Source organism: Embiotoca jacksoni, unplaced genomic scaffold, assembly GCF_022577435.1.
Source record: "Embiotoca jacksoni isolate LCO1_2020_lvr unplaced genomic scaffold, fEmbJac1.0.p SCAF_4, whole genome shotgun sequence".
NCBI classification, from domain to species: Eukaryota; Metazoa; Chordata; class Actinopteri; family Embiotocidae; genus Embiotoca; species Embiotoca jacksoni.
The window spans coordinates 15,299,551-15,326,688 of record NW_027185392.1 but is presented as its reverse complement, the minus strand read 5'-3'; the positions used below and the strand labels follow the sequence as shown (position 1 = coordinate 15,326,688).

Sequence of the window (27,138 nt, the reverse complement as noted above, 5' to 3'; positions counted from 1 at the left end):
TCCTTCGTGTTGCTGCCGTTGGTTTTGTATCAGCAGTGGTCTTGTAGCTCTCTGTGGTCACGCTTTTCCTATAAACTCATGGACCCTTGACAGTCACCTTTTCTGTGCCTGGAGACCATATGTTTTGTTTTCCGCCGTCTCCACATTTCTACAGGAATTAATATGCATAAGCAGTTCACGTGTCCCTCAAACACACATCCGCCGCCTTTCAAACACCAACCCTCTCCTCTTCACTTATTTTCCACGGGCAGACGCTGCCGGCGAAGAGCTTCAATAAATGTTCAGGTTGTTATGATGACTATGAGTGCAGCACTCAACGCTACGTGAGAGTTTAAAGAAGCTCTTACAGCTCTCTGCAGGTTTAATGCAATGGTAATTGTGCAAAAAAAAAAAAAATCCCGTGTGGAATAACAAGGTCAGATCTGAAAGAGCAATAGTTTTTGTTAAAGTTTTGGTTTGAGAAACAACTTGAATTTGACCGTTAAAAATTAAAAAAAACAAAAAATACAATGCCAGCAACCTACTCAAACATGTTGTTGAGTTAACTCTTGGAATAGCTACATTGACTGATAGGATTGTACTCTGAAAAACACGGAGAAAAAATACATTTTAATCGAGTATAGTTATTTTTCAAAATGTGTAATGAAGATAGCAGGTTAACTTGTAATAATTTGCCATAACTGGCTCATCCAAGCATGCCGGTTCTGTTGACTGGTGGGTTGTACTTTTACAATGATTTGATAACCTAATTTCCCCACTATGGCAGACTATTGTTTGAATGAAATGTTGCCTTATTGTTTCGCTCTCAAGTCACAGCTGGGAACCTGAAATGAAACTCCTCTACTATCAGCCTTGCGTGTGCCCGAGTTTTGTGGGATGTGAGTCACAAGACGCAAAGTGGCTGTTGGTATTTGGGGTGTGGCACAAAGTGAGTCAGGGATGATCTGGCAGGACCTGGTTCAGCATCAGTGCAACCCGACTCTTTCAGGGTCAAAAGCTGCATCTCAGTTTTGTCGGGGCCTCTGACCCTCTGCAGGATGTCTGTACCACTGACCATATCCAGCCCATTAGGCCGTGTTCATCCACTATACCAATCAAAAGAGCTACTGCAGTTGCCCTTAATACAATTGTTAAATCAACTTTAAATGGCACTAAATGCCCTCATCGTCACTTATTTGTTCAGACACAAAGATTTTTTTGCAAAGCAAAGACGTTTTCTAGACGCCAGCTTTAATTATACCCTCTTGTTACATTTAATAGTCACTCAATTGTATGTAAATAAACAGTGTAGTTTGTGTTACCATTAACCATGCTACCCCAGTCTTTCGCTTTGTGCTGAAGCTTATTGTGCCTATTTAACCTTCATAATTCATATTTAAGGCTCCAATATGCTAATGTCACATGCAGCACCTGGCCGTATCCATTTAAACAATACGGACAGATTATCTCCATGCTACTCTGGGAAAGTGTTGACATTTTTCAGTTCAGTCAAGCGTACAAGCATTAATAACATGTTACCAGGCAGTACATCTGCATTCACACTGAGGTCACATCAGTCTACACAGAAAGCATAAACCAGACACGTCCTGGGTTGATCTCCCATCTGCTTCCGTCTCACTGTGCAGCAGATTCTACCAGAAGAAAAAGTAGCTACTAATCTAGTTTGACAGTGTTTATTTCCATATGGATTCTCGCAGCTCAGGACAGCTTTGACCTCACGTTGAATAAAAGCACTGTCCATGTAGAAAAGAGGAAGAAGCTCATTTTAGCCACTCATATTGATTCCTATATTCACCCAACTATCTGAGCGCATATGTCAAAGTCTACACAATTTACGTCAGCGTGAGGGGAAATGATTTTGCTGCTGAGGGATAATAACAGTGAAGCACCATTTGGAAAGAGGTGTGTGTGTGTAAAAGCAGTACTTCAAACCCTCCAGTGTTCTCTCGAGTGTTATCACTATCTCAAATTGCTCAGACATTAGACTGGAGGGTGGTGTTAACTTGCCAAACCAGGAAAAGTATGTCTCCTATCATTTTTGTACAAGACAGTTTACAGTTTGCATAATCTGTCTTTTAACTTTTCAGTTTGATTGCCAATAGCACTTACAGGGCTTATACTGGTTCTGTGATGAATAACATTTAATTAATGTAAAAAGAAAATTATTTTTAGAATTCCAATTGATTAAACCCTATATATATCTGGCACTCAACAATAGTATTGTCAATACATTTAGAAAACATAAAAAAGAGAAAAGACAAGAAAAGAGGATTTATTTCAAGCTACTGTTAACTTGCATGGCTTTGCTGTTTTTTTGTTTTTTTTTAAACATAAATAACAGTATTAAGAGACTTGTGCATTTTTAAATTAAATTAAACTGCACAGTTTTTAGCAATCTATTAATCCTTTAAGTAATTTTTAGGCAAAAAACCCACCAAATATTCTATTGTTTCAGCTCCTGTATTTGCAGATTTAGGAAGGAAGCTAAATATAAGACATTTTGGAGCGTTGGTCAGACAAAATGAGCAATTTGATGACAGTTTCTTGGGCTATAGATCATTTTGATGGGCATTTTAAATGGAATTCAATAGAAATAATGAATAATCAATCTTGAAAAAGATGATAACAATAATAACCATTAGTGTGAACCAAGTTTGAACCTAAAGGGCTTTTGAGTTCAAACTCAGCTGAAGCTTAAATATCAAGTCACGTCATGTGTTCATGTTTGTGAACCTCAAGATGTTTTCTTATTCCTTTTAAAGTTTACAAAATGTCTTTGAAAACAGACTTTGCCATTTCTAGGCCTTCGAATGAATGAAAACAAATTATACAAGGTCACAACTTGTGACTCCGGCTGCATTTCCTCTTAGTCCCCCAACAGTTTAGCTCTGTTTGTTTTGCGTGGCCAGGAATTGAATATTTACCCTGATGCAGTGTTCTGAATATTGTGGATTTTGATTAGCAATTCCTGGCCTCCTTAAGGCAGTATAACAAAGCAATCAATATGCTCTCCTCTGATGAGAATAGGGGGGGCCCGCTGTGGGGATTAATTTGCTAATACGAAATGGAAAATCAATGATAGGCTCCTCACATAAATGCATACACACACATGAACACAGACCAGCTGGATGTTCAGTGTCTTAGCAGTCTGTTATATTACTGTGAGGGATGACAATGAAGGGTGTGTGTGTGTGTGTGTGTGTGTGTGTGTGTGGGGCGGGGGGGGGGGGGGGGGGGGGTTCCTGTGGTTACATTAGATTTTCCAGCTGTGACTCCGAACCAGCAGCAACATCCGAAGCCTTTCATTTAGAGAGCTCTGATGTAATTAGTGCAGTCTCATTACTCCGCTTGTTTACCCCTCCCACTTGTTTACCGTTAGTCCAGTGGAAAAACACAGCCATACTGGGGAAAACCTAAAGTTTAGTCAAATTAAAGTTCCTCCAAAATCACACTTAAGCCAACTTTGAGGCGGGTGAGATTTTTTCCTCTCCTTGAACGTTGTCTGCATGTATTTGCTGACTCCTCTGTCCCCTAATGGAAAATACTGTAACAAATCAATTACTCCTTGTAAAATAATGCCGCAAGACATTTAAGGCATATAGTAGCAGCTGCTAGCGTAACACACCCAAAACTCTGATCAAACTGTCTGCAGAATGTTGCATTGTGGGTAATATAGTGTAAGGTTTTGACAAGAAAGACGAGTGTGTATCAAAGAGAAAATCACATCATTTCTAGTTCTTTATCCAGTTTGATCGATTTTGCCTGTCCTTTGTGAGTCTGACAGTGTTGGAGGTGGAGCACTCTTTTGAAGATGCCTTGTGCAGTATTCTTAGTCATGTTTACCTGCCAGCATTCTTCTTCATTCCTCTTCTTGTCTCCTTCATCCTGATTGGACCACTAGTATGTGTACAACTTTTAACGAATAATCTTAATAATTCTGTGAAATAATGTGGAAAATCTGCCAATCTGGGTGGGGGGGGGGGGAACTGCATACAGCTTGATGTCTTTGCGATATTTTGCATGGCAATATTGTGTCAATGCACAGATGCCAAATATAGATATTTTATCATATGAGTAAATAAAATAATTTGTCATATGCATACAACATGTATGATGGCATTTTATGACAGGGTTGGTCGGTCTGTCTGCTTGACAATCCCATTTAGCTGCAATAAAGATGATTGATGTGAGATAAAAACTTTATTTCATCAGACAAAACTGATGTTGATGAGTTTTAGATTTCATTTGCAGTTTAACAAAGGTAACACATCTCAATATATCACAATATATGTTATCAGAATACTCTACATATCACAAAATGTTTAAAATCACAGTTGTATTATAGTGTGACTTAAGTATTATGACCATATCGAAAACAAGGGTCCCCCTTTATTTCTTTGTACGAGTGTTCACTAATTTAAAATGGCCAAATATTTGAACTCCACACTTCTACAAAAGTGCCACAACATTTGAAATTTTAAATGTCAACACCTGTATCCTTTTTCAAAAACTTCACTCTGACCTTTACAAAACTGGTATTTCTCGTGGGGGTTGTAATGGAACCCATCATGAATACTGACCCGGAATAAAGACCCCAAAACAAGGCTGCAATGTCTGTTACCAGCTGTTCATGTTGGATTTTAAAGGCTATAAATAACAACACAAGATTTTATTAATGAGCCAGTTTTATAGAGCGACTGTGACCTCACAGGATGGGAACGTGCAAACGATTTTCACGTTTTCATATCCCGATAAAATTAACCCAAATAAGTTGTAGTCCGGCAGCAGCGCTTTCGTGAGCATCAGAAGGATGTAAAATGTCAGCTCTGAATGCTTCAACCATGGAAATCTACATGATGAAATCCATGAAGTTCACAAGGCACATGAGATTTAACGAAGTCAGTGAAGATGAAGTTTGATCGAGCGGAGTCGCTTAAGGCTCACAGTGCCCACATGTGCACTTCATGCTTCATCTCCCCTGATCTTCTCAGGGCCTCTCTCACACCTTCCCGCTACATCAGCATGCTACAGTGGAGAAGAGAAAGTGCTGATTCAGTCCAACTGGCCTCTCTAATTTGTGATGAGCGTGGGAGAGCGGGACCCCACGGGGGCCGCCAGAGAGCCTTGTGGCCAGGTTGAGCTTCTGCTCCATCCCCTAGCCAGCTGTAGATGCACCTGCCAAGTCAGCGCCAGCTACCAAGTTCATTTGCTTGTTCTCATCACTACGAAGAAGAGCAAAATTTGCAAGCTTAGAATTGACCTCTTTTTCTTTTTTTGTATGTCCATGGAGAGGCATGACAATGTCACTTTTTATTTGGGTAAAAAACCAGTGAATATCAGATGACCCTCATTAAGTATTGTTTTATATTTCCATCTCTTGAGCTACACTGGCACCTTTTGCCAAAATACAAATTCAAGTTTTAAAACTCAGGGTTTTACTACCCATGGAACTGCCAGGCTTTTAAAGCATTTTATATCATTTATGGGCCCTTAACAAACGGTAAAACAGGAAACTACGTTGTAAAACCGTTTTTTTCAAGGTAAGCACAATACATTCAATTATACAGTTTGTGTTTTTATACAGGAGCAGTTAAAAAGTTGAATGAATGTAATGACCTTCATGTTTAGAAAGTGAGACTGAAATTAGCCGCAGGCCTTAAATGTGAGCAGTTTCATCTTGAAATGTGAAAGAAAAAATCAGTTGTTGCAGACATTGCAGAAACTTGAGAATATATTGAAAGAGTTTAAGGCCTTGTTCAGACTGCCAACATAAATCAGTTTATTTTCATATCCAGACTGTATTCAGATTGATTTTTGAAAGTCTGGACAGCAAGAAAACACATGAAATGCAATTTTTGCACATCAGACCCAAACCACATCTAGAGGTGGTTTGAAATGTGATTCAATCAGATTTCTACAGATGCGTCGAAGTATTGATGCTGTGGTGGCTCAGATCAGATTTCCTGCGTCACTCGCAACGCAAGACATCTGTTGATGTCATTTTCAGAGTGACAGAGTGAGCAGAATCTATGCTACCTTTAGCGGAGCGCTAAGAGAGAGTTGAGATTTCAGCACTATGAAGGACAACGAGAACAGTCTGTGGACAGACGCTGATATAAATTGTCTGCTGGCACTTTGGGGAGGAGGCTTCTGTCCAGACAAAGTTGGAAGGAACCTCCCGCAACAGGACAATTAATCAAGAAATATGTTGCAGGATGGTTTCCATTGCAACCCATGCAGATATGGTGGTGATGTGTGGACACACCAAATTTCGATCCGCTCACTTTCAAATAACATTGCGGACAGTCTGTCCTGAAGATCTGCTTTGAGAAACTAATCCGATTTGCCTGCAGTTTGAAGGAAGCCAAAGGCACACCTAACCCCAGAGCCCTGGATAATCTCAGTCAGGTAGAGATGGGGAGTAACCACATCATTGTATGCTCAGTATAAACATCATACTTTAAATTGGACCACATACTGGCACCGCTGCCCTGTGGCAAATGCCAGTTTTTTTTATTTTAAATATCGATATTTATTCTATTTATGCAAATAAGACAAAACTGCCTGTGACTGTTACCCAAGGGCTGTTTTTGAATAACAAAAAGTTACTTAAAACCCAAATATTATTATCATATTATAGACATAAACAAAGCAGGGAGAGAGTCATTTAAGACAGTTACTTTTGGTTTCAGTTAGTCTGGTACCCTTAAAAGCAGTGGAACCGTTTTTGCTGGCTGTAATCATTCCTCCTGTTCGTTCCGGCCTGAAATAGATAGCTTCCTTAAGTGAGTTCAGTCCTCTCTTTCGGCATAAAATGCTTTCTGGAGCTAATATGAGCTTTCAGCAGTCTGAGTGAGACAAATTATGTGGACATTGTCCAAAGTTTTTTTCGCACAAATTTCGCACTTTGTTACTATTAATTAAGAACTGATTTCACACTGGAAGAAGAAGGTGAATGCAGCTGTAACTAACTCTTACTATATAAAAATAAGTGATTCAAGGATCCACAGGACTCTGCAGAGCAGTTTTGGTGCAGGCATGTTTTAACTGGTAGTTATTCCTACCTTACACTCCTAGCTCACCTTCAGATATGCTTTGGACATGTTGTACCTCTGGGAAAATGGTTTGACTTTCAAGTGTTTGCTCATTTATGAAGAAAAGGTGTGTTTTTTTTGGCAGGTAAAGTTCAGCGTGTATGTAAAGGCATTTCGTGAGATGAGCCCGTAAAGTTGAAATCTCGTCAGCTTTCTCTCAGCCAAAATGAGAATTTTTTTTTTTAATTTTTTTTTTTTTTTTATTGTACTCTATTAATCCCCGAGGGGAAATTCTTTTGCTACAGCAGCATCCCGAGGGGGAGCTGCTGCAACAGGCTGCCACGACCGCGGCGCCAACTAACCTGAGGTGCATGTTTTTTTGCAGCCAGAAGGCTGTTTTTCCTGCAACTCCTGACCAAACCTTCTTCTCCCTTTTCTTCCACAAGCTTTTATCTTCCACTGAAATTTTTTTTAATATAATTTTACCATTTGATGATGACATTCTGTGTCTCCAAGTACAATATAGAAAAAAGCACAGATGATATGGCTTTTTCAGAGCCTGTCTGAATGCTTGGTAACAATCTATTTGTTGTAAGCTCGTCCCCTCTGCATAACAATTAAGCAACATTGTCACTGTGTGCATCAGAGACATATGGCAAGGCCAATAATGGAAGGGAAAAAGAGAAACTCTGGAGGTTGGGCTGTTTCCTTTAAAGATGATTGTTTCCTGCCTGTCAGGCCTGTGGCCTGATGTTCATGCCGTTGCTAGCTGAGCGAGAGGAGTGGCAAAGAGTCAGCATACGCATGGCAAGACATTTGTGGCACATACTGAACCCAGTTTATGATTTTATTTCATATTTGAGATAAAAAAAATACCTTATTATTTAGGAATTGAAGCCTTTATTATCAACTGCTGCTGAATTCAATAATGAATAGAAAGCCCTGCTTCCATTTTCCAGAATAGGTTTGACTGATACAAAACAAGAGCCTTCTCCCTGGACGAGGCCAGAGGCAGCACACTGCAGCCTGGAGGCCAGCGAGAGCGAATCCTGTTGCCAGGCAACAGTTTACAGATAGATAGGGGGGGGGGGGTGCTGGGGTCCTCCACGGCTGCCCACAACCCTGCCTGTCCTTCGTCATCGTCACGTCAGGATTAGGTCTGCAACTTGCCTGGCCTTGAATTATTGATTCGATTTTTCCTAACCTGAGATATCTGACATCAACGGCCACTAATTGGCAGTCTGCTGTATCTTGAGCTACAGACATCTGCAGTGGTGGTTCAGAGGACAGGATTTTAATTATGCATTTTCTTTTACTACAGTATGTAGGGATTCTTGAAGATAAAAGAATGCACTCTGTGTTGTCTGCATGTGTCTAATTACCAAAAGAAAGAAGACAACGAGGCAGCAGAAATACTTCTTCAGTCTCAACCCTCAAACAGTTTAATATTTTTCCCTTTTTGTTTTCTTTTTTTGGGGCTGTCTCTCCAGCCCTGTGTGCTGGACTGTTGTTGTTGGTTCGGGATGCCCGTCTGTGATTGAGCCTCATTTGTTTCCTGAATGTCTAATCTGCCAAGTTCATGCCTTTGGCTACCCACTGAAAAGGGGTTCCTTGTTCTGCGTCTGCCTGGCAATCCCAGTGACTGCTGCTGTCCCCGGCCTCTCGTGCACATTACCATACAGCTGTCCCACAGGATGTAGTGAGACAGGCACCCATGAGCTTCAGAGGGAAGATGGGCACTCCCTCTCCTCGCCCAGATTCAACTCGCAGCAAGCAGCCGCAGCAGATGGGCTGTGGAGATTAAACCACGAGGCACATGGCAGCTATTGTGGGCTGCCTATTGTGAAATTTAAAGGTCATCTATAGGGTCAAGGCTGAGTTGGTGCAGTGAGTCCGCCTCCTATCCATGAACAGTGTTGGGGAAGGTTTCGCTAATGATGACTTTTTGGCTTGTCGGACATATTGATCAATAGAGGGCATGATAAGGGGAAGTAAGAGTCAGAGTGCAGGTCAAAGGTTTTGCATCAGTTGCTTATGTTCATGTTTGTTGAAAAACTCTATATGAGATATTTTTCTTCTCAAAAACCATCAAGTGAGCTGCACATATGCAGTGACTGGCATTCTTCTTTATTATGATAAACATGGGCAATGAAGTTTGTATTGGTTATGACATTCCAAACACAGCAAACACAACCACATCCACAGCTGTTTAGTACCATACACCCAAAGTACTATAACCTGTTGGTAAGGATTTATGTCTTAAAAATATAAATATGGGCATTGGGCTGAGTGCACAGAGACTGGGGAAGTCAAAGTATGGAGAAGTGAGTTTTTACCTTTTCAGGGAATTTCTTGACGGTAAGAAAAAAAGCAGGTCCATACTTTAAAGATAAATGTTGGCTTGACTTCAATTAAATCTAGAAATAGAAGCCATCTTAGAACAAAGTAGCACGCAACGTATTCCGCTTACAGAGGAAGATGCAAAAGGAAAGTAGGGAAAGCCAATGGTGTCATAGTATATACGTTTTGTTTTTTTTAATCCTTAAAATATCTGTTTAACTTGAAAGCACCCCCTGCATACTGTGATAGAAGTTAAAATGTCATGTTGACAAAAACAAAATACATGTCAATATACCACCTTAATTTTTAACTTGAAATGTACCCACCTGTTCAATTGAAACATAAAGTACAACAACCATAAGGAGCAGTACAAACACTGCCAAAGACCCTCAAAATGAGATAAAGAGCAAAACATAGGCCCTTCATAGGAACCCGTTTCAAGCAGCTGCCTGACTCGCCTGACATTTTGTGTCTTGAATTTCAGGTGAATTTGACTTTAGGGTCATGAAACAGGGAAGAGAAAATAAAAAGTGACTGAAAATAATGATGCCCTTTGACTTTAACATCCTTAACGGAGGTTACTGAGAGTTCATGAATGGTCGATGCTACAGCATCACTTTAAGCAGTTTATCATGTCATCAAATTTATGTAGCGTTAAAACACGGTGTAGATGGAGAGGCTTGAAAAAACAACTCTGAATACAGTGCTGATTCAGTTAACTATACTTTTCTCTCTGTGTGCTTTATTGACCCCTGAGTTGTGTGCCACTATTTTTTTTAAATGCAGGCCAACATCCCCTAAAGAACACAGTGTGGTTTCTCAGCAGAAAAAACATTAAAGCCATCCATGCTATTTCGGGTGCGAGAGTATGACTGTGTGTGGAGAGAAATCTACTTTGGGGAAGTTGTTCCAGCCTCACTTCCACTTTCGTGCTCATTTCCTTGACTGGGTGGTTGGCCGTGTAGGTTCTTTGTTGGGGAAAGTCGAGGAAAAGATGTGACACCGTGACATGTCAAATAGTCCTATATAATAAAAGAAGTGACAATCATCTAACCAACACAAGCAGTAGAAGATCGTTAGATAGACGCAAGTTATAACGGCTCTTAAAGGTCCTGTATTTGACACTTTCCAGTTGATTTTGTGGTTGTAAATACCAAAAACCATCTGACTATAGTTTTACATCTCCTCTCTGAAGCTTTTATCTGGAGCTTTACCAAGAACAGGCTGGTTTGTGTCTGTTTCTTTAATGTACTTTGATATCAGTGACCCTCTCTTTTGATTGGCTGACTCTTTTCTGAGAGACACACCCCCAGACCAATCACAGGTTTTCTTCGGTATTTCGGTATAGCTTGCCAGCTATGTGACGTAAAGACTACTTAGTGTTTTCTTCCAGATACAAGTCTGGACTGTGGGCTGTGCTGAGGGCGGACATTAGCAGGAGTTTATGACATCACAAACTCCCCGTGACATCACAAGCTTAGGGAAGTCCAAACGACATAGTTGTTGAATACAGGCTGTGTGCATTTCTCTGTGGACGGAGCATTTAGACACTTTCACTGTATTTATGTAGAATTAGTAGGAAGAAAATGCTAATATGAATTTCTACCATATGGGACCTTTAAACTTGTAAAAACTTTGTCCCTCTTTAAGAGATTAAAGCCCTCTAATTGCAGTCAAGTGCTGCTGTGTCATTCTGATGATCTGATGTAAATTTTGTGTTGAGATTTAACAATCCAAATGTGAACAGCAAAACATTTTTGAGTGTTTGTGCTCACTGGTTGGCTCCAGGAGGATTTGCACCATTTAAATAGGAAGGCATGTTTACTTTTCTTCTGCCATCTGCTGCTTCGGTGCCTGCAGTAGCTCCACAGATGCCGGTTAGCTTACCCTCTTTCGCTGTCGACAGCTCCTCAAGATGAGTGACACATTTCTGAGAATAAAGTGGGACAATTGACAGCTTGAACCAACAATACACTTCCAGCCAGAAGGTTAGGATTTGCATGTAAAGCTTGCCATAGCTTGACCTATGTTAAATGGTCAGATATTTTCAGGTTAAGGCAGCGCTCTTGACCTTAATCTGAAATGATGATGATGATTGCTCATTATTAAAGGCGTTGTGTAGTCCAAGATCAACAATTCAGCAAGGGTAAGAGTAGGCATATTATTAATTCATTTATTTCTCTCCGAACAGAGGCACAAAAATGGTAATAAAATTGCATGTATTGTTAATAATAACAACAAAATTGAACCATTCTACCACCCATGTTTTCTCCTACAAAATACATGACTGTCAAAGCCAACAAAATGGTGAAACTAGAAAACTCAGTTCCTGAAAGTAATGTTGTTGTTTTTAGAAGTTTGACAGTCACCCAGAGACTTTTTGGTATATGGTGTATGACTTTGCATTATATTCTGCTGTTGTAGGGCTCTCAAGGTATTCATTATGCATGACATAGAACACTGCACATGAGCAAACAAATCAACAGACACAGGCACCACAGCTCCTGGAGGGGCTTTTCCAAATTACCTAATATACTGTACTTCCCCCATTCATCCTCTGCAGGATAGGAAGTAAAAGTATGTTTTTCTAGTGTGTAGGAGGGCTCCAGGAGTATGTGTCAGAAGCTATACGAGTTGGAGGCAGGGAGGAGGAAAACACTGCAGCAACGGCTGAACTAAATCAATGACTTAACAGCAGAAATTTTGCTGAACTTTGGCCTTTTTGCAACGTAGCTTGCCAACTTCTCGTAGCAGATGTGAGATGAACATGAGGTAAAAAGTTTGTCTGTAGTTGAGTAATGGTAAACAAAAGGTTTGCCACACTCTTCCATTTTCACATGAATTGCATATCCTTTCATTCAAGATTTCCTTCTGGCAGCATCGGGCTTCTTCCTCTGTCCTCTATCCATCTTTATGTCTCCCAGCATGTGATGGAACTCCTCAGAGGCTCCACGCTGCCTCCTCTCACAGCCAGACGCATTTCCACCTCCTGGACATATGGCAAACACCTGTGACATCAGCCTTACCAATCACTGCTACAGGCCTAGTTAGTACATTTATTATACGTAAACAGTCCAGTGCTTCTTCTTCAGCTGGTTTTATTTAAATTTGAAGACAAGGTTTATGTAATATACGTCTGATTGTTGTTAGTAGATTGTGTTTTTGTTGTAATTTTCTATGGTTGAACTTTGGTTACATTTTGTTTTTGTCACTTTAACCAAAAATTGCTGCTGATGAGTACAACCACATGCACATTCTCCCACATGTCAATATATACAGCGCGCGCGCGCGTGTGTGTGTGTGTGTGTGTGTGTGTGTGTGTGTGTGTGTGTGTGTGTGTGTGTGTGTGTGTGTGTGTGTGTGTGTGTGTGTGTGAGAGTGAGAAAGGGGGACCAAAACATGCAAGTCATACAGGGTTCACTGCTTCTTTAGCCTCCTTGAAATGAAACATTTAAGACCCTTGAACTGTTGTCGTTCTCTGTAGCCTTTTAAATCTTTGAAGATGCATCACTTTCATCCACGTAGACACGCTCTCTAAAAGTTCATTCAGTTCCCTCAATACTAGGCCTTTACTGTGTTATAGCATGACCAAGTCTTGTCTGGTCATGCTCCAGTAAGATTAGCTTTTTCTCTCATACAGTATAAAACTTGTAACCAAGATTCTTTCTATTCGATTGCCTCAGCCGAAAATGGCACTTGATCCTCAGCCTGACCCTGGTGGCAGATTAAACGCGTTGAATATGATCCCGTGCTTCTATATACTTCACAAACTGCATTACTTAGGATCATTTTTTCTTGCATTCTTTATCCACAAGTAATTTTTTTAGTTTTCTGCAGGCTGTTGTATTTGGTAAAAGCTCCACCTCCTTTGTGTTCAGAGCTCACCACTTCTGTCTGTTTGTTAATGTGAACAGTGACTACAAACATTTCTGAGTCGCAATGCACCCTTGATAGAAACAATAGCAGGCTAAAGCATCCCATTTGTATGAATGCATTTCTTTCCCATTGCTTTTGAAGTATGCCACAAGAGGAGAGTTAGAAGTCTGTTTGTTTGGAATTTCAGATTTTATTTCACCTGTTTATGGCTACACAGTTAAAAATTAAGTTTGTATTAAATTAAATTCATTAAAACGTGTATATGTTGAAGTAGCATGCAAAGGAATCATTTCAAATTGAATTGAAAGTTGTCAAATTGTCCTTAAATGTGTAAAATACCTAACCTGTTTTATTAATCTTAATTTGAGCAAATTAAGTTTCAAAGTGATTCTTTAAATTTTCTCCACATTTACAGATTCCTTTTTTTGCACCCTCACACACTTTGATTAAAATGTACTCATACACAGTTTATAAATGTGCAGCGTAGTTACTTAAAATGTCTGATATGTGCCACTTTTTGACAAGTTAAACCTGCATTTACAAAAGTAGAACAACAATAACAGCCTGTGGTTGGGCTTCAGTCATTCCATTTAGATTAAGTATGCTTGAGTCCAATCTGTGCGCTTCAGTCTGCATTGCTGTTATGTTGCATCATTCACCATCACCAACAAACAGCCATAACCACAGTTGTACAAACTTTCATGTGCTGCCTTTTTGATGCCTCTTTCAAAACCCAGCCATTATTTGAATTCCGCTTTGTGCCGTCTGACATGGCCATTCATAGCAGTCATGTCGGGCACTAAAAAGGTTGCTATCACCCACCCTGCTGGTGGTCCATCAGCGATAACAATAATCCCAAACAGACACTTTAGACGAGAGCCTTGGCTTTCACAGCGTGGCCTGTGGACTCATCTAAACAAGATCAAATGTGCCCTTCACATTCTGGAAATTGTGTTGGGAATCAGCATTTGAGTCACGTATCTCACTGCTATCCAATGTTTTGATTTCTTTTGTTTTTTTTCATCGCTGTCCATTTGTGCCTCTTCTCCACTTAGCATGACTATCTAAAATGAGACTGACAAAATAAGTGCTGTGTTTTCCACTGCTAGTAGTTGAACAAACTTGTAAGATGCTTCACCTGCATTCTCCCCAGATGACCTCATCTGTCATGACTCACCTGCCAGAAGGTTTGATGTTAAGAAAATGGCGGAGGCAACAGCTTTCTCTGGTGATCTTTATCCTCTTTTTTGGGCTTCATTCTACAAGTTGTTAAAGTATCAGACCATTCAGTGAAGGAATGCTGTTTTTTTTTCTCCTGTTCCTGTTTGTCACACCTTCATGGTCTCATCCTCACAGCACTGCTTGTTGACTTTTCAAGAAAACTTATTTCGGCGCATTACTGATGCGATGGCGTTATTTCCCCCTGAAACTCTCTTGCCTCTGCTTCCTCAGTCTATTCAAGAGGAGGCTCGATGAGAATGCTTATTAGTATTATTAGTAGTGCCACTGGCGTATAACTTTGAACTATTTTTAAGCACAGAGCTCCTCTGCCATCATAACATCAGGGAACATGCTGTGTTTTTGAGTGTACTGTGCGACTTGAAACACATCCATTGCATAACTGGGGGAACACTTATCAAAAATACTTTTAGTTATACAGAGTACCTGATGTTACATGGATCATCATTAGTTTTATAAATATTTAGTTATAAACCAAAGTATTTTGAAAACTAAAATAATGACCTGATAGTGGGGTTAGGTTAAAGCTTGGAAGATCACTAATGGTCATCCTCACTGGGGACATAAATGTCGTCATCCAATTTCATGGCAATCTCTTCAATAGTTGTTGAGACATTTTATTTAAGGCCACAAATGTGAGAATGGTTGATGTCTTAAAAGATATAATTTTGATCCCTTTGGCAGTTGTTGGTTTTGACTGTGAGAAGTAAAAGTTCTGACCTGCTTGTCGTGCGAGGAAATAAGTTCATCCAGTGGAAAATGTTTTTCAGCAGTCCATTATAATTGTATTTGTCATTATCAATATTGCCATCCATAGAGCCTTGCTGCTAGCTTTGCTACAAAAACGGAGGTGAGAATAATGCCCCCAAAAAAGAGTGAATGATCAATATATTTGCTTATTTCACTGCTCGTTGCAGCCTGTTTTGGACAGCCTTCTCTGATCTTTGATCCACTTAGATAAAGGTCAAATCTCAGCAAAAACATTTCTCATGCATATTTCCTTTTCAAACCCTTTATTTGGAACAGCAAATGTGCAAATTACTGCTTTGTTGGAGAGATAAAGGGTAGTGTGGGTAGACTGTGTTCCAGATGAGATGAGTATCAGAAGAGGAAAACAAAAATACCAAAGGCAGCATGAAGAGGGAGTTTCTATATTGAGTTCAGGTCAAGGCAGGCGACCAAGTCACTGTCAGAACGTCTCCACTCTGTTTCCCACCACCTTCTCAAGCATATTTAGGGAGCTGGAGATGACAGGCAACACCCAGCAGGCACAAATTGGCTCGCTCTGCTTCATCTGGGATGCAGAGTGGTAATTCTGGATGATTAAAGAGGTTTATTCGTTTCTGTGTAAATGTTGATGCCAGCCTCGGCCAAGTTTCACCTGGCTCATCACACACATTTCCATAACCCTCTTTCATTTCTGAATGAGATATGACAGCTCAGGCTGCATCCAAATGCAAAACCAGATAGGCCTTTCATGGGAAAAAGATTAGAAATGGAGGGAAACGGTAATGCCTCTACAGCAACCTTTTTCCTGTGCTGTTTACCGTTATAGGGTATATATATGGGACCTCCTCCTGAGTTATAGTGTGTTGGAAAGTTATGAGAGAAAGTTTCATCCTCTGCAGGGTCAAACGCTGCTTTAAAACGTGTAGACGGTGCTGACTAAATGTTCACTTTTGGCTGGTTTAAACTTTTTGTTTCCTGACTGCTATAATCTTCACTGTACACATACAACACGTAATGTCTGGCTGCCCATCATGGAAGAGAGTTTCCCATGACTTGTTGTTGGTGTGTTTAGGTTTTCTTCTTTGTCAGCATAAAGAAATTACGGATATAAGGTATCTCTTATTGTTGGGATTGTAGTATTTTGTGGTAAACTTGTGATTTTGTGCTATATAAATGAACCTTCCTTCGACACAGGCACAGTAGTTCAGAGAAGTCACTCACTGAATCAGGGCCATCTAAAACTACTGTCCAACTTTGCTGCTGTGTTGTAGGTCAGATGCATAGACTTTAAACAGAACTGTGAATTTGAGAGGGTCACAAATTTTCTCTTTGATGTTTTTTCCAGCAGGACTACAAGGACACCCGGATGATATCCTGGTGTCCTTGTAGTCCTACAGGGAACAGCTGCAGTCTGCCTGGATCTGAATATTCCTCTCCTCATGTGAGAATGGGTGTATAATTGCAAAAAAAAAAAGAAAAAAGACAAGTTTTTTCAGTCATAGCCTGAAGTCACAGTCTTGTTTGAACATTAGAGGGACAGACAGGATTGTTCTGCTGCTGCAAAACTTTATTTTGGACAGGAAACCGTTGATGGTTAGTGTGCCACATAGACTGTATATAAAAGCTTCTACTACAGGTTCCAAAAAGGCTCCGACTTCGTAAACTCTCATTCAACTTCTCTCAAAATACAAAGTCGATAAGTTTTTTTCCCAAATATATTCCCATCATTAACTGCATATTAGGCCTCAAAAAGGGCATGTGTGTTTGATTGACAGACCTGTGGTGCAGTTTGGTTTCCACTATAAGTGGGTGGGGCATATTGTCCAATCAGATCGAAAGAGATTCACTGGTCGCTCCTCCACACCTTGACTGTAGTCTCCTTTTGCAGCATAAAAACTGTGGAGTTGTACATTTAAGAAATTAAGAAATGTTTGGCCTTCTGCTTATTGTTATCGCAAACAACACAAAATAGATTATATGTTATGTATTTCTTCCAGGCTTGGATGGCAAAAATCTATCGAAATGTTTAACCGTCTTTTTGTTAGCCAGTTTAATACTTGTATAATCAGCTGCACTGTATGGCTTTATTTGTGGTCAAACGTGACCTTCACCACCACCATGGGAAAAATTCTCATTTAGATTCTGTTAAATGATAAACTAATAATTAGCAGCGTGATTTTTGCTCCGTGCTTTCTGACGTGCCACGTTTAGTGCATGCATATTTGCTTGTGATGAATGACAGCACTGCGTACTGGCTTGTTGGATTTTTATTGGTCTCTCCTTAGTGTTCAAGCTGTCGTACATTCTTATCATTCTCCTTACGGAGATCATTTATTTTCTCAAGACCTCTCTTGTGTACATTTTAAAATGCTGCATCTGCTCGCACCACCAATTTCTAAATAATTGCCAATAATTGCAAATGCTGACCTCTGTTCTCCATTTATTTTCAATGAACCCCATTAATGTCACAAGGGAGATACCTCTGCCTCTTCCTTTAATTTCCTTTTTGACCTGACCCCTTCAAACTTGAATGTTGCAGTCGCGTGGGTGGCTGCAGAATATGTTAATTCAACTCCATGCAGATGATGCTATTATTATCCTACGAAGAATGCCATGATCCATGGTTTCCTTATTCATCAAACGTCCCCCACACGCATTGCATCTGTCCGGCCGGGGATGACGATCACACTCCACCGTTTCAGGAAAATCTATTGAGAGCAGAGACCCCCTGGTTCTCATTTTTTTTTTTTCCACAGAGAGGACAATCGCACAATGACATGGCCCCGTTTAGTGATGCATCGCTGCCTGAGAGGTATTTTCCTCCTTCAAGTTCACCACCTCACATTAAACATTTGCTCAAGAAAGCCCCTTTTTTTCCCCACAAACATCTGTTGATTGAAAAGAAGCTCCAGTCACATTCCTACAATCCTGCTACACAGCTGTTAGGCCTATAATTCACTTATTATTTCTGTTAGTGCTGGAAGGATTATTCAATTAGTCACTCAACAGAAATTTGTGTGAGAAAAATGATCATCAATTAAGGATTATATTCAATTATTGTTAATCTGCAGATGATTTTCCCGGTTAATTGATATTTTTTTTTGGGTGCATTTGTAAGTGCCATTTGACATCTCTCAAAGCACAAGTTGACATATTCAAGTGTCTCTTTGATGCAACCAACAACATGAAACCCAAAGATATTCAGTTTACCATCAGAGAAGCCTGCAAATCACCACACAACCCAGAAACAGGGATTTTTGGCATTTATATAACTGCAAGATGAATGGTTGTTGATTACTCTCTGTTTAATCAACTAATTTAAATCACCTTATTGCTCAAGTGATTTCTTAAATCGGGATTAAACATCCTTCCATTTTATGAGATTGTTCTTGCTTTTAAAATGCCTTTCTGGTACCTATTTTTCTGTTGTCTTGTGCTGTACATCAACCATAGTTTCTGATATTTTATAGATTCATTTCTTCATCCAAACTTTTTCAAGAAATGTACTGGAAGAAAGATTATTAGGATTTGTAGCCAAAATGTTCTCATGCAGCCTTGTAGCTGCAAACATTCAAGGCTGCTGAGCTTATCTGCAGGCTTGTACAGTATCTGTGGCGTCAGGATGCTGAAACCCTGGTATTGATGTTGTCTATTATTTGTGCACAGTCAAATGAGAAAGCATTTGCATTTCCCTACAAGCTACCGACTGCGCTTGCATGTAATGAGTGTATTTTTATACATCCTCCGCTGTTCAAATACTGCAGCAAAAGGAGCCGGCTTCTGATGGGAGCGCTATTACCTGAAAGTGTTTGTTGATTATAATGAACAAGATGTTTAAAAATTGGTTTGAAAAGAAGACACCTGCTTTGTGCAGCTTCACGTCCCGCCAGTAGGATTTTGGTTTTGATAAGGAGGAGGTCAGTATCGGGGAGGGGGGGGGGGGTGTTCTGTTAATGCTTTACCAACCGGCAGAAGGAGAGCGACAAAGGAGGCCACGGCCTATTCAAAGGCCACAGTGCAACCCCTCTTGCATGCCAAGCATTCCGATGTGCTGTGTAAAGGTTGGGCCGGCACAGAGCATCAAGAAGGCCTTTCTCATGAGCGCCACCTTAAACACACACAGAGACAATGCTCACGCCGCTCTCTCCCATGCACCCCGACGTCCAACGATTTCAATGCTTCTGTGTGTTAATGTGGTGGCAAACTGATAGATTAGCCACTAACACCTGTCGTGTCCCCTCTCAGATTATGATGATTTATCCTTTTTTTTCTGACAGCAGATTATTGGCTTTTAATTACATACCGAAGGTAAATCACAAGCCTGAGTCTGTGTTGTCACGTCAATTTGTTTTCCCTTTTGTCCAAAACTCAACAACACTCCTGTCAAATTGTGGCAGGTTTTACCAGACCTCTCTTGCCTGCCTGTCCTAAAATTCCCCATGTGCTCAGCCAGTCAGTAATTACAGGTGGTAGCCGGGAGTGTCTGAAGAAAGGCTGCCAGATCTCAATGCTCCATCACCTGTGAATAGAGCCCTTCCCATGACCCTTCATTGTGTCTCCTGTTTCGATTGTCCACCGCTTATGTCTCGTGAAGTCAAGAGTAAACTCGTGCTCTGGTCCAAGCTGGTTCACACTGGATATCAAAAACATTTTTTAGGAGGAAATAATAATGTTGTCTCATGCTCAGAAGCCATTAACACGCATGTCGCGGTTTATAAATTGGCAACTCCTCGTGTTTAATGGAGAAGTCCGTTTCGGTTTGTTCCCAATTTGTCCAACTTAATCAAACAAATAGATTCTAGTGTGTTTATCTTGTATGGACACACAAATAAAAAACCCAACACCATCACTGGTTTGTTTACGTGAAGGTTCAATGATACCTTGAAAAGATATTTAAAGTCGTAGCAGGTCACCTGCACCAAAGTCTTTATGTATTTTTAAAGTAAAGCTGCCATCTTCAGGTGGTGATTTTTACTTGCTGCAATAGGAGGTGTGAAGCTATCGGTGGTGCAGAGTGTTGCTAACTGGGCAGGTGCGCTCAGCCATTACCTGCCAGCCTGAAACGCAAATATTGGCCTGTGAATAAGCAGGTTGGATCCATTCATTCACATGTTGCCCGATAATGGCGGACTGTTTTCTGTAATGTGGTGTGTTAGTTGGGATGTTGACAGTCTTCAATGCTGCCGTGCAGTGCAGTATTCTGTGTTATCTGTGGATGCAGTTTTGGAAAAGGTATTGTGATTTATTAATTCACTTTCTGTCAGTAAAAGTATAACATCACACTATAAAAATACTCCGTTACAGATAAAAAAAAAAAAATTCTGCCTTTAAAAGGAAAGTAGAGGAATATTTGCAGCTAAATTTACTGTATTATATAATTAGAATTATTATAGCACTGGAGCCTTATTGTTTAGCTAACTTGAAATGCTTCCATATACTTTCGGGTGATCAATTAATAGTTTTAGCCATTTTTATAAGCAGAAACTACCAATCATTGTCTGGTTCCAGCTTCACGAAGTGGATTTGCTGCTTTATGTCTTCTTACATGATGGTATGCAAAATTATTTTTGGGATTTGTGCTGTGGGTTAAACAAAATAAGCAACTCCAAGAAGTGTGCGGCAAATTGTGATGTGCACATCCAGTTGAATCATTGTATTGACAAAATGAATTGGAAATATTCTGCACATTAGTAAGTTGCAATGTTTCTCATTATAATGTGGTGAAGTTGAAGAATAGAGTAGCATACTTGAGTAAAAGTACTTGGTTACTCTCAGTCACTGCATACATTAACGAATTCTTCTATACAATCTATTTCGAATTGGGAATGCCTCCTCTATAAAATGAAAAAAAGAGATTGCCGTAGTTCTTGGATGATGCGTGTTGGTCTTTCAACAAGTGGAGGTCCGCCTTTGATGCGGAAGACATGACAAGTGCGCACCTCGCCCCGGTCTCTGTGCGCTGCCTCGGCTGCTGTGCGCTCGTGTCCCCCGGTGCTTGCGGAGGATGCGCTGCGCACAGTGTTGAATGTTGGACTGCACCATTCCTGCCGTCTCCGCTGGGGAGGCTGTAATCCGATCCTGTTTGGAGGAGCCGTCGTGCAGCCTGTGAAGAGGAAGAGGGCACTGCTCTGCGCTCTGACGCGCTCCCCTGCACTCCTCCCCTTTCTGCCGAGTGTCACCCTCCTTCTCCCTCATCTGCTCGCTCCCTGCTCGGTGAGGCTGGTCGGCGGCGCACAAGCCTCCGGGATCGTCGCATCAGTATCGTTCACCCATCGAACTAGCTCCCCTTCTGTCTTTTTTTTTTTTTTTTTTAAGTCGACGTGATACGGCGGAGCATTTCTAATGCCTTTACCGGGGGATTCTGCTGCATGCACGCCAGTCCGGTGACGTGCCCGAGCATGTTCACATCAGAGACGGCGTCGGATTTACCTGAGAGTACGCTGCCCTCACACTGTCAGAGCGATCTCCCCAGCACGCACCGAGATTTGGACTTCACCGATTGTCACTGAGGAGGAAAAAAAAAAGGGGGAAACACCGGATTACAAGGATGGGGTTCTACGGCACTTTAAAGATGATTTTCTACAAAGTAAGTAGGATTTCTGCTCGTGTCAACCTCCAGCACATCCTCACCTTATTATTTTCAATGATCCACTCGCTCTGTCGCCCACATTATCTTTGGCGCGCCTCTCACGGCACATTGTACGGCCACTGCGGAGGATGAACAGCAGTGTAGCAGACCCCCAGAGACGCCTCTTTAATTGCCCGGGCCTTAATGTTAGGTTCGCGCTGCGTTCAATGTTGTGATACCACGAAGCGATTTGGCATCCTTTCCTTCATAGTAACTTCGGCCGTGTAAATAAACGCCACTGCTGTGATTTGGGGATGGTCATTGTATCTGTAAATGGCTTAGGTACTTGTGGCCATTTAATTCTGCAGCACTAAATGATATTATAATCATATTTTTGGATTAATAGAAAATCGGGTTTATGGAAGGTGTAAGACCCCATTTTGCCTCATTGTTGGATGGCTGCGCTCTGCACCTGTACATCTATGGTCCTCCCTTTCACATAACCTACTAGATGCTTCAGCTATAACATATATCCCGCATATACACTGCTGATATCACCTCCATCTCCATCTCACAGACTGTTGGAAATAACAGAACCAGCCAGTCTCCCCCCTGCAGTCCTCCCCGGTTTGCAGGGTTATTCCATCTGTACATTATGCAGCAGTTGGTTATCTCGCAATGACCAGGGTAACTGCTTGAAATGCATGCATGTGATCAGTCTGCCTTCAGCCTGTCGGAGTAGCCAATACTCCCTGACATTGTGCGCTCGCCTCAGGCTCCAAAAGCAGATAATGGGTCACTGTGTCAGACTGCGTGAGGTAGAATATCCTCAAGGATGTTGGGTGTATTATGCTGGATGGCAGCCATATAGTGGTGCTCCCTTTAACTGGAAATGCAGAGTACAAACAAAACAAAACAAGATATGAAAGGGAATCCGTAATTCAGAGTGGAAGTAAACAAATGTGTTAATTGTGTATAATTCAAAATCGGACTATATCCCTTGTGCTGAGGGATTGTACTCATTTAATCCTAATAATTGGCTGAGAATGTCATTCTCAATCATGGGATAGCAGTTTATTGATTTGAATGTCTGTTTATTCTCCACCCATTTTGGGGTTTTACACATTTACACATCAGGTTTCGGAAGTCATCCTGTAGAGCTTTATGATTTTAGTCCCCCTGTTTGCTTGTAGGAGCACAAACTGAATTGGCAAAACAAATTTAAACCCATCTTTCTGGTTTGATTGTATTTGTGGTTCTGAGAAATTCTTCTATTCTTTTCAGAATTCAGAAATTGCAAGTGTCTCCGTGTCCGTGACTGACACGAGGAAACTGTTTCATGACTGCTTGAAACACTGCTTGAAAAATGAGAAAAGGTTTTTCAAGTGACTGGTGCTGCAGGATGTTCGTCTGCGTAGAAATGAATCAACACATTATGTAAGAGTGATTGCTATCTTTAAAATATCATTAACTCCCTGCGTATCCATCTGTTGTGCTTTTGGCCAGAAAGGGAAGGAGAAGCCTAGAGAAGGAGGGGACAGCTGATTGGTAGTGATTTACAAACATTGCGCTCTCTGGTTACCCTTTCCCAGGCTGAAACACAAGAAGACGCTGCGTATACGCTGCTTCTTTTAAAAAAAAATCTTTTCATGCCCACATGTTTGAGGTTTTCTTACATGCACACACACACACACACACACACACACACACACACACACACACACACACACACACACACACTCTCTCTCTCTCTCTCTCTCTCTCTCTCTCTCTCTCTCTCTCTCAAAGCCAGCTAGCACTCACCCCTTTTTTCTCTCTCTCTCTCTCTCTCTCTCTCTCTCTCTCTCTCTCTCTCTCTCTCTCACACACACACACACACACTCGCACACACACACTCGCGCACACACACACACACACACACACACACACACACAAAACACACAAACCCACTGCATGCATACACACACCCAGGCTCTCCTTGGCTACTGAACTGCCATTGCAGTGAGATCACCGCTTTAAGAACAAGGCAGTTGGGTTGAGGAGCCGGGTCTTAACAACTTTGAATACCTTATTACCCCCCCTTTATCTTATTCAGCAACCAAGTCGAACATGCCTGCCTTGCTTTTGAAACATTTGGACCACATTCGCTTTGTTTTTGCCAGATTTCTTGGTGCCTTTTCTGTATATTTCCATCATAAATCGCTTTATGATTTTATGGCTTTTCCCTTGAACCTGTCAGCAGCTTCACACATGAGCTGAAATGTGAGGAAAAGATCACAAATCATTGGTCAGATTACAGTCTAATCTACCAGAGGGGCTACCTGCAGTACATATCAGTGTGCTAATCATGCATACATGCTTCTGTAAGCTCGGTTGTCTCAGTTTTTTTTTTTTTTTTCCGTGCACTGCATCTTTAATCATCATTTAAACACAGAAAGGAATCCTGTATTGATTACTGATTCATGGATTCAATTGCTGATATCCTGTTTGTGATTCAGCATCTCTGGGGTATGAGAAAGAACATTTATTCTCAAGCCTTTTCTTGGTTCAACACTGTACCCTCGAGGCTGAGGGGCCAGAGAGGACACGCACAAACATGCACAAACACACACACACTCGCACACGCACTCGCACTCACCAAATTATAGTGATAAACAAAGAAACACACATCTCGAGGAGAGGCATATAATCATGCCACTGTAGAGCCAGACAGTATGGAGTCAAATGTCCACTGTTGTTTTCCTGTGCAGGATGCAACACTACAATAACAAACCAAAAAGAAAAAAGGCATCAAAAGAGCATTGTTTGTCTCAAAGGAGAAAAGAAGTTAAATTTAAATTTGGTTTCTGGTTTCTACAAACCATTATCAGAAGTTAGAGGGACAGACGTGTAGGGCAGGTTGTGTCTTCCAGCACGACAGGCTGAACTGTAGCTGTAGACAAACTGGTACTAAATACCTTTGACCCTAAATTGTGACGCCACGAGTACTGTAATCTTGTGGAAAAACATGCCACATGCCATAGCGGACAAATACATCATTCATGTTAGAGGTGCAAAGATCAGTTAATTAATCTGTTAAAATGATAATTTATTAATTTCTACACATTCCCTTGTTCCTACCTGTCATTTGTTGCTTAAATTGTTTTGTTTTTTGTTGTGTTTTTGATTGTATATCATACAAAACAGGCGATCTAATGAATTTATCTTTGGCCTCTAGAAGCTGATGTACATTTTGTACTGTTTTCTGGCTTTTTATTGTCCGATCAATAACAGGCATATGACAATATACTTTTGCTGGTATCTTTACATTGTGGCTCGTTTACAGTTGTAGAGCAGACAAACGGATTGGATTTATGTCTTTGTAGAAGCCGTGGCTTTACTTTCAAATCTAGCAGAGCTTTCACTTAAACATAGACATATTTAATGAATGAAAGAAGAAGGGCCATCCTGTCACATTGTATATCTAATCTTGGCTAGAGCCCAAAAATCAGTACTCACTTATCCAGCTGGCTTGTTTATTCATGAGTGGCTGGCAATGAGATGGTGATCACTTGCATGTGTGTTGAGAAGCCTTGCCAGAGAGAGTGGCAGCAATGGGATGAAGAAAATTGGCTTGCCCAGGCCTTCACACAGGCTCCTTTGTTTGTGCAGTAGGGTAGGTGGTAACAGGGACTGCGTGGTGAACGCACATTCAGGTGATAGAGAATAATAAACAACTCACTTGCTCTGTTTTTTTCCCCCCAGAGTATCGGTATGATTCAAGCTGTGGTGTCATGTCTTTGCCTCTGGGTATTATTGGGTGTCTGGTTGCCCTGACATCATTTGGATGTGGCGTCAACATGGAACGCAATCAAAATGAAGCGTAGCATTGTAAAAGGAGCACCTATTTTGTGTGCCACTACGTCCTAATGTTGAGCTGCTTCATCGACAGCAAGCTCGTATCTTTGTGCTTTATGGAACATGTTAATAAGTGGAATCTCTCGCCTATGCATTAAAGTTTAATTATCTATTTGCATAAAGCTGTTGCAAGACTGTGGCGCCTGTATTTTTACTATGCAGAATTTCAGACATAATGTTAACAAAGTCTGTAACTCGCAAAAGCAATTTTCTGCTTCCACCACTGTTTCTAAAAACCTCCCTGACCCGTGTCCTTTCTTAGATTTGCTTTTCAAGTGTTGGCTTCTTACTTAAAAGTAAAGTGACTCTGTTTCTGAAAGAAAGTTATCAGAAGGGAAGTGATGTGTCATGCAAAAATTTGTTTTTTTTCTGTGCGTTTTTATATTCATACTTTGCCAGTCTTGTGCTGTGGTGGTTTCTAATGTTTTTTCTATCTCTTTTTCTTTTCCTCTCACAGATGAAGAGAAAGTTGGACCATGGCCCTGATGTCCGATCTTTCCCTTCAGGGAAAAAGCCCTGCAAAGACCCAGAGTATTCGAGGTAGGAGAACCGACATAAAGCACGTCTTCTCCCAATTTACCCTGTCCTGGAGTGTCCTGCCTTTGTTTCCAACCTGTGGTTCAAAGGATTGGCATAGAGATTATATTTTAAGGAGCCTCATCTCATTATTTTCATGCTATACACAGAGTAATTGAGGCTAACATGAAATGAAATATGTAATGACAAGAGGCATCAACAAAGATGCGTCCAACAGGAGGATGCTTCATGTTCCATCGTATGTGTAGCATCCAGCCAGCAGTCCCAGATGTTTCCCTTGCCCTGAATATTTAATGCACGTGTTCACATGTAGCTCCATTAAAATTCAAACCGAACACAGCCACTTAACTGTAAATGTTGCTATGTAACTGGCTGCGGCTCAGCTTCCTCCCCCATTAAAAATGAATCAATAATGAAATCGACCCCCAGATTCCCATTTTGCTGTTAGTGAGTGGAGTGTGAAGCATCGAGGGTGCCCACTGCACGGTTTTCCTCTCCTGCACTTACATTACAAGGATACAGGGGTGTCCTTTGAAGTCCTGCACTCACTTTTTACACCCGGCCCCAACAGGAGAGTCGAGGCCTGAACAGAAATCTGTGGGACTGTGCACACTTTGAAGTTTCTGAGTCAGAGACACACACTTGCTTGTCATTTTATTAGGTGCACCTCACTAAACCCAATGCAGCTCTGCAATGTCTCCTGTCTTCATGAAGGTCTTATCAATTATTATTTGTCGAGACAGGTTATAAAGAGGTGTTAATTCAACCTTTTAAATAATCTGTAGTTTGTATTGCATCATACAGATAGGTGTTCCTGTTATTTAGCCTGCACCCATTGATATAAATGATGTGGACAAAATAGAAACACAATAGTTTGGAATACTTTAAAGGAAATATATTGTGACTTTGACTGCATAT

General features: G+C 40.9%; 1 protein-coding gene across 5 annotated transcripts in view; it reads left to right on the top strand.

Moving 5' to 3' along the window:
* The window catches only part of fbxw7 (F-box and WD repeat domain containing 7), a 115,728-nt gene that overhangs the window by 66,671 nt on the left and 21,919 nt on the right, over positions 1 to 27,138 (top strand). For 4 of the 5 annotated variants that reach the window (XM_069166837.1, XM_069166836.1, XM_069166835.1 and 1 more), the window contains one exon: positions 26,141 to 26,223. In XM_069166837.1, the coding sequence (XP_069022938.1) occupies positions 26,141 to 26,223 (83 nt within the window). Of the gene's footprint in view, positions 1 to 21,413; positions 21,805 to 26,140; positions 26,224 to 27,138 lie in introns of those variants that run through there. The other variant, XM_069166840.1, reaches the window with a different exon arrangement.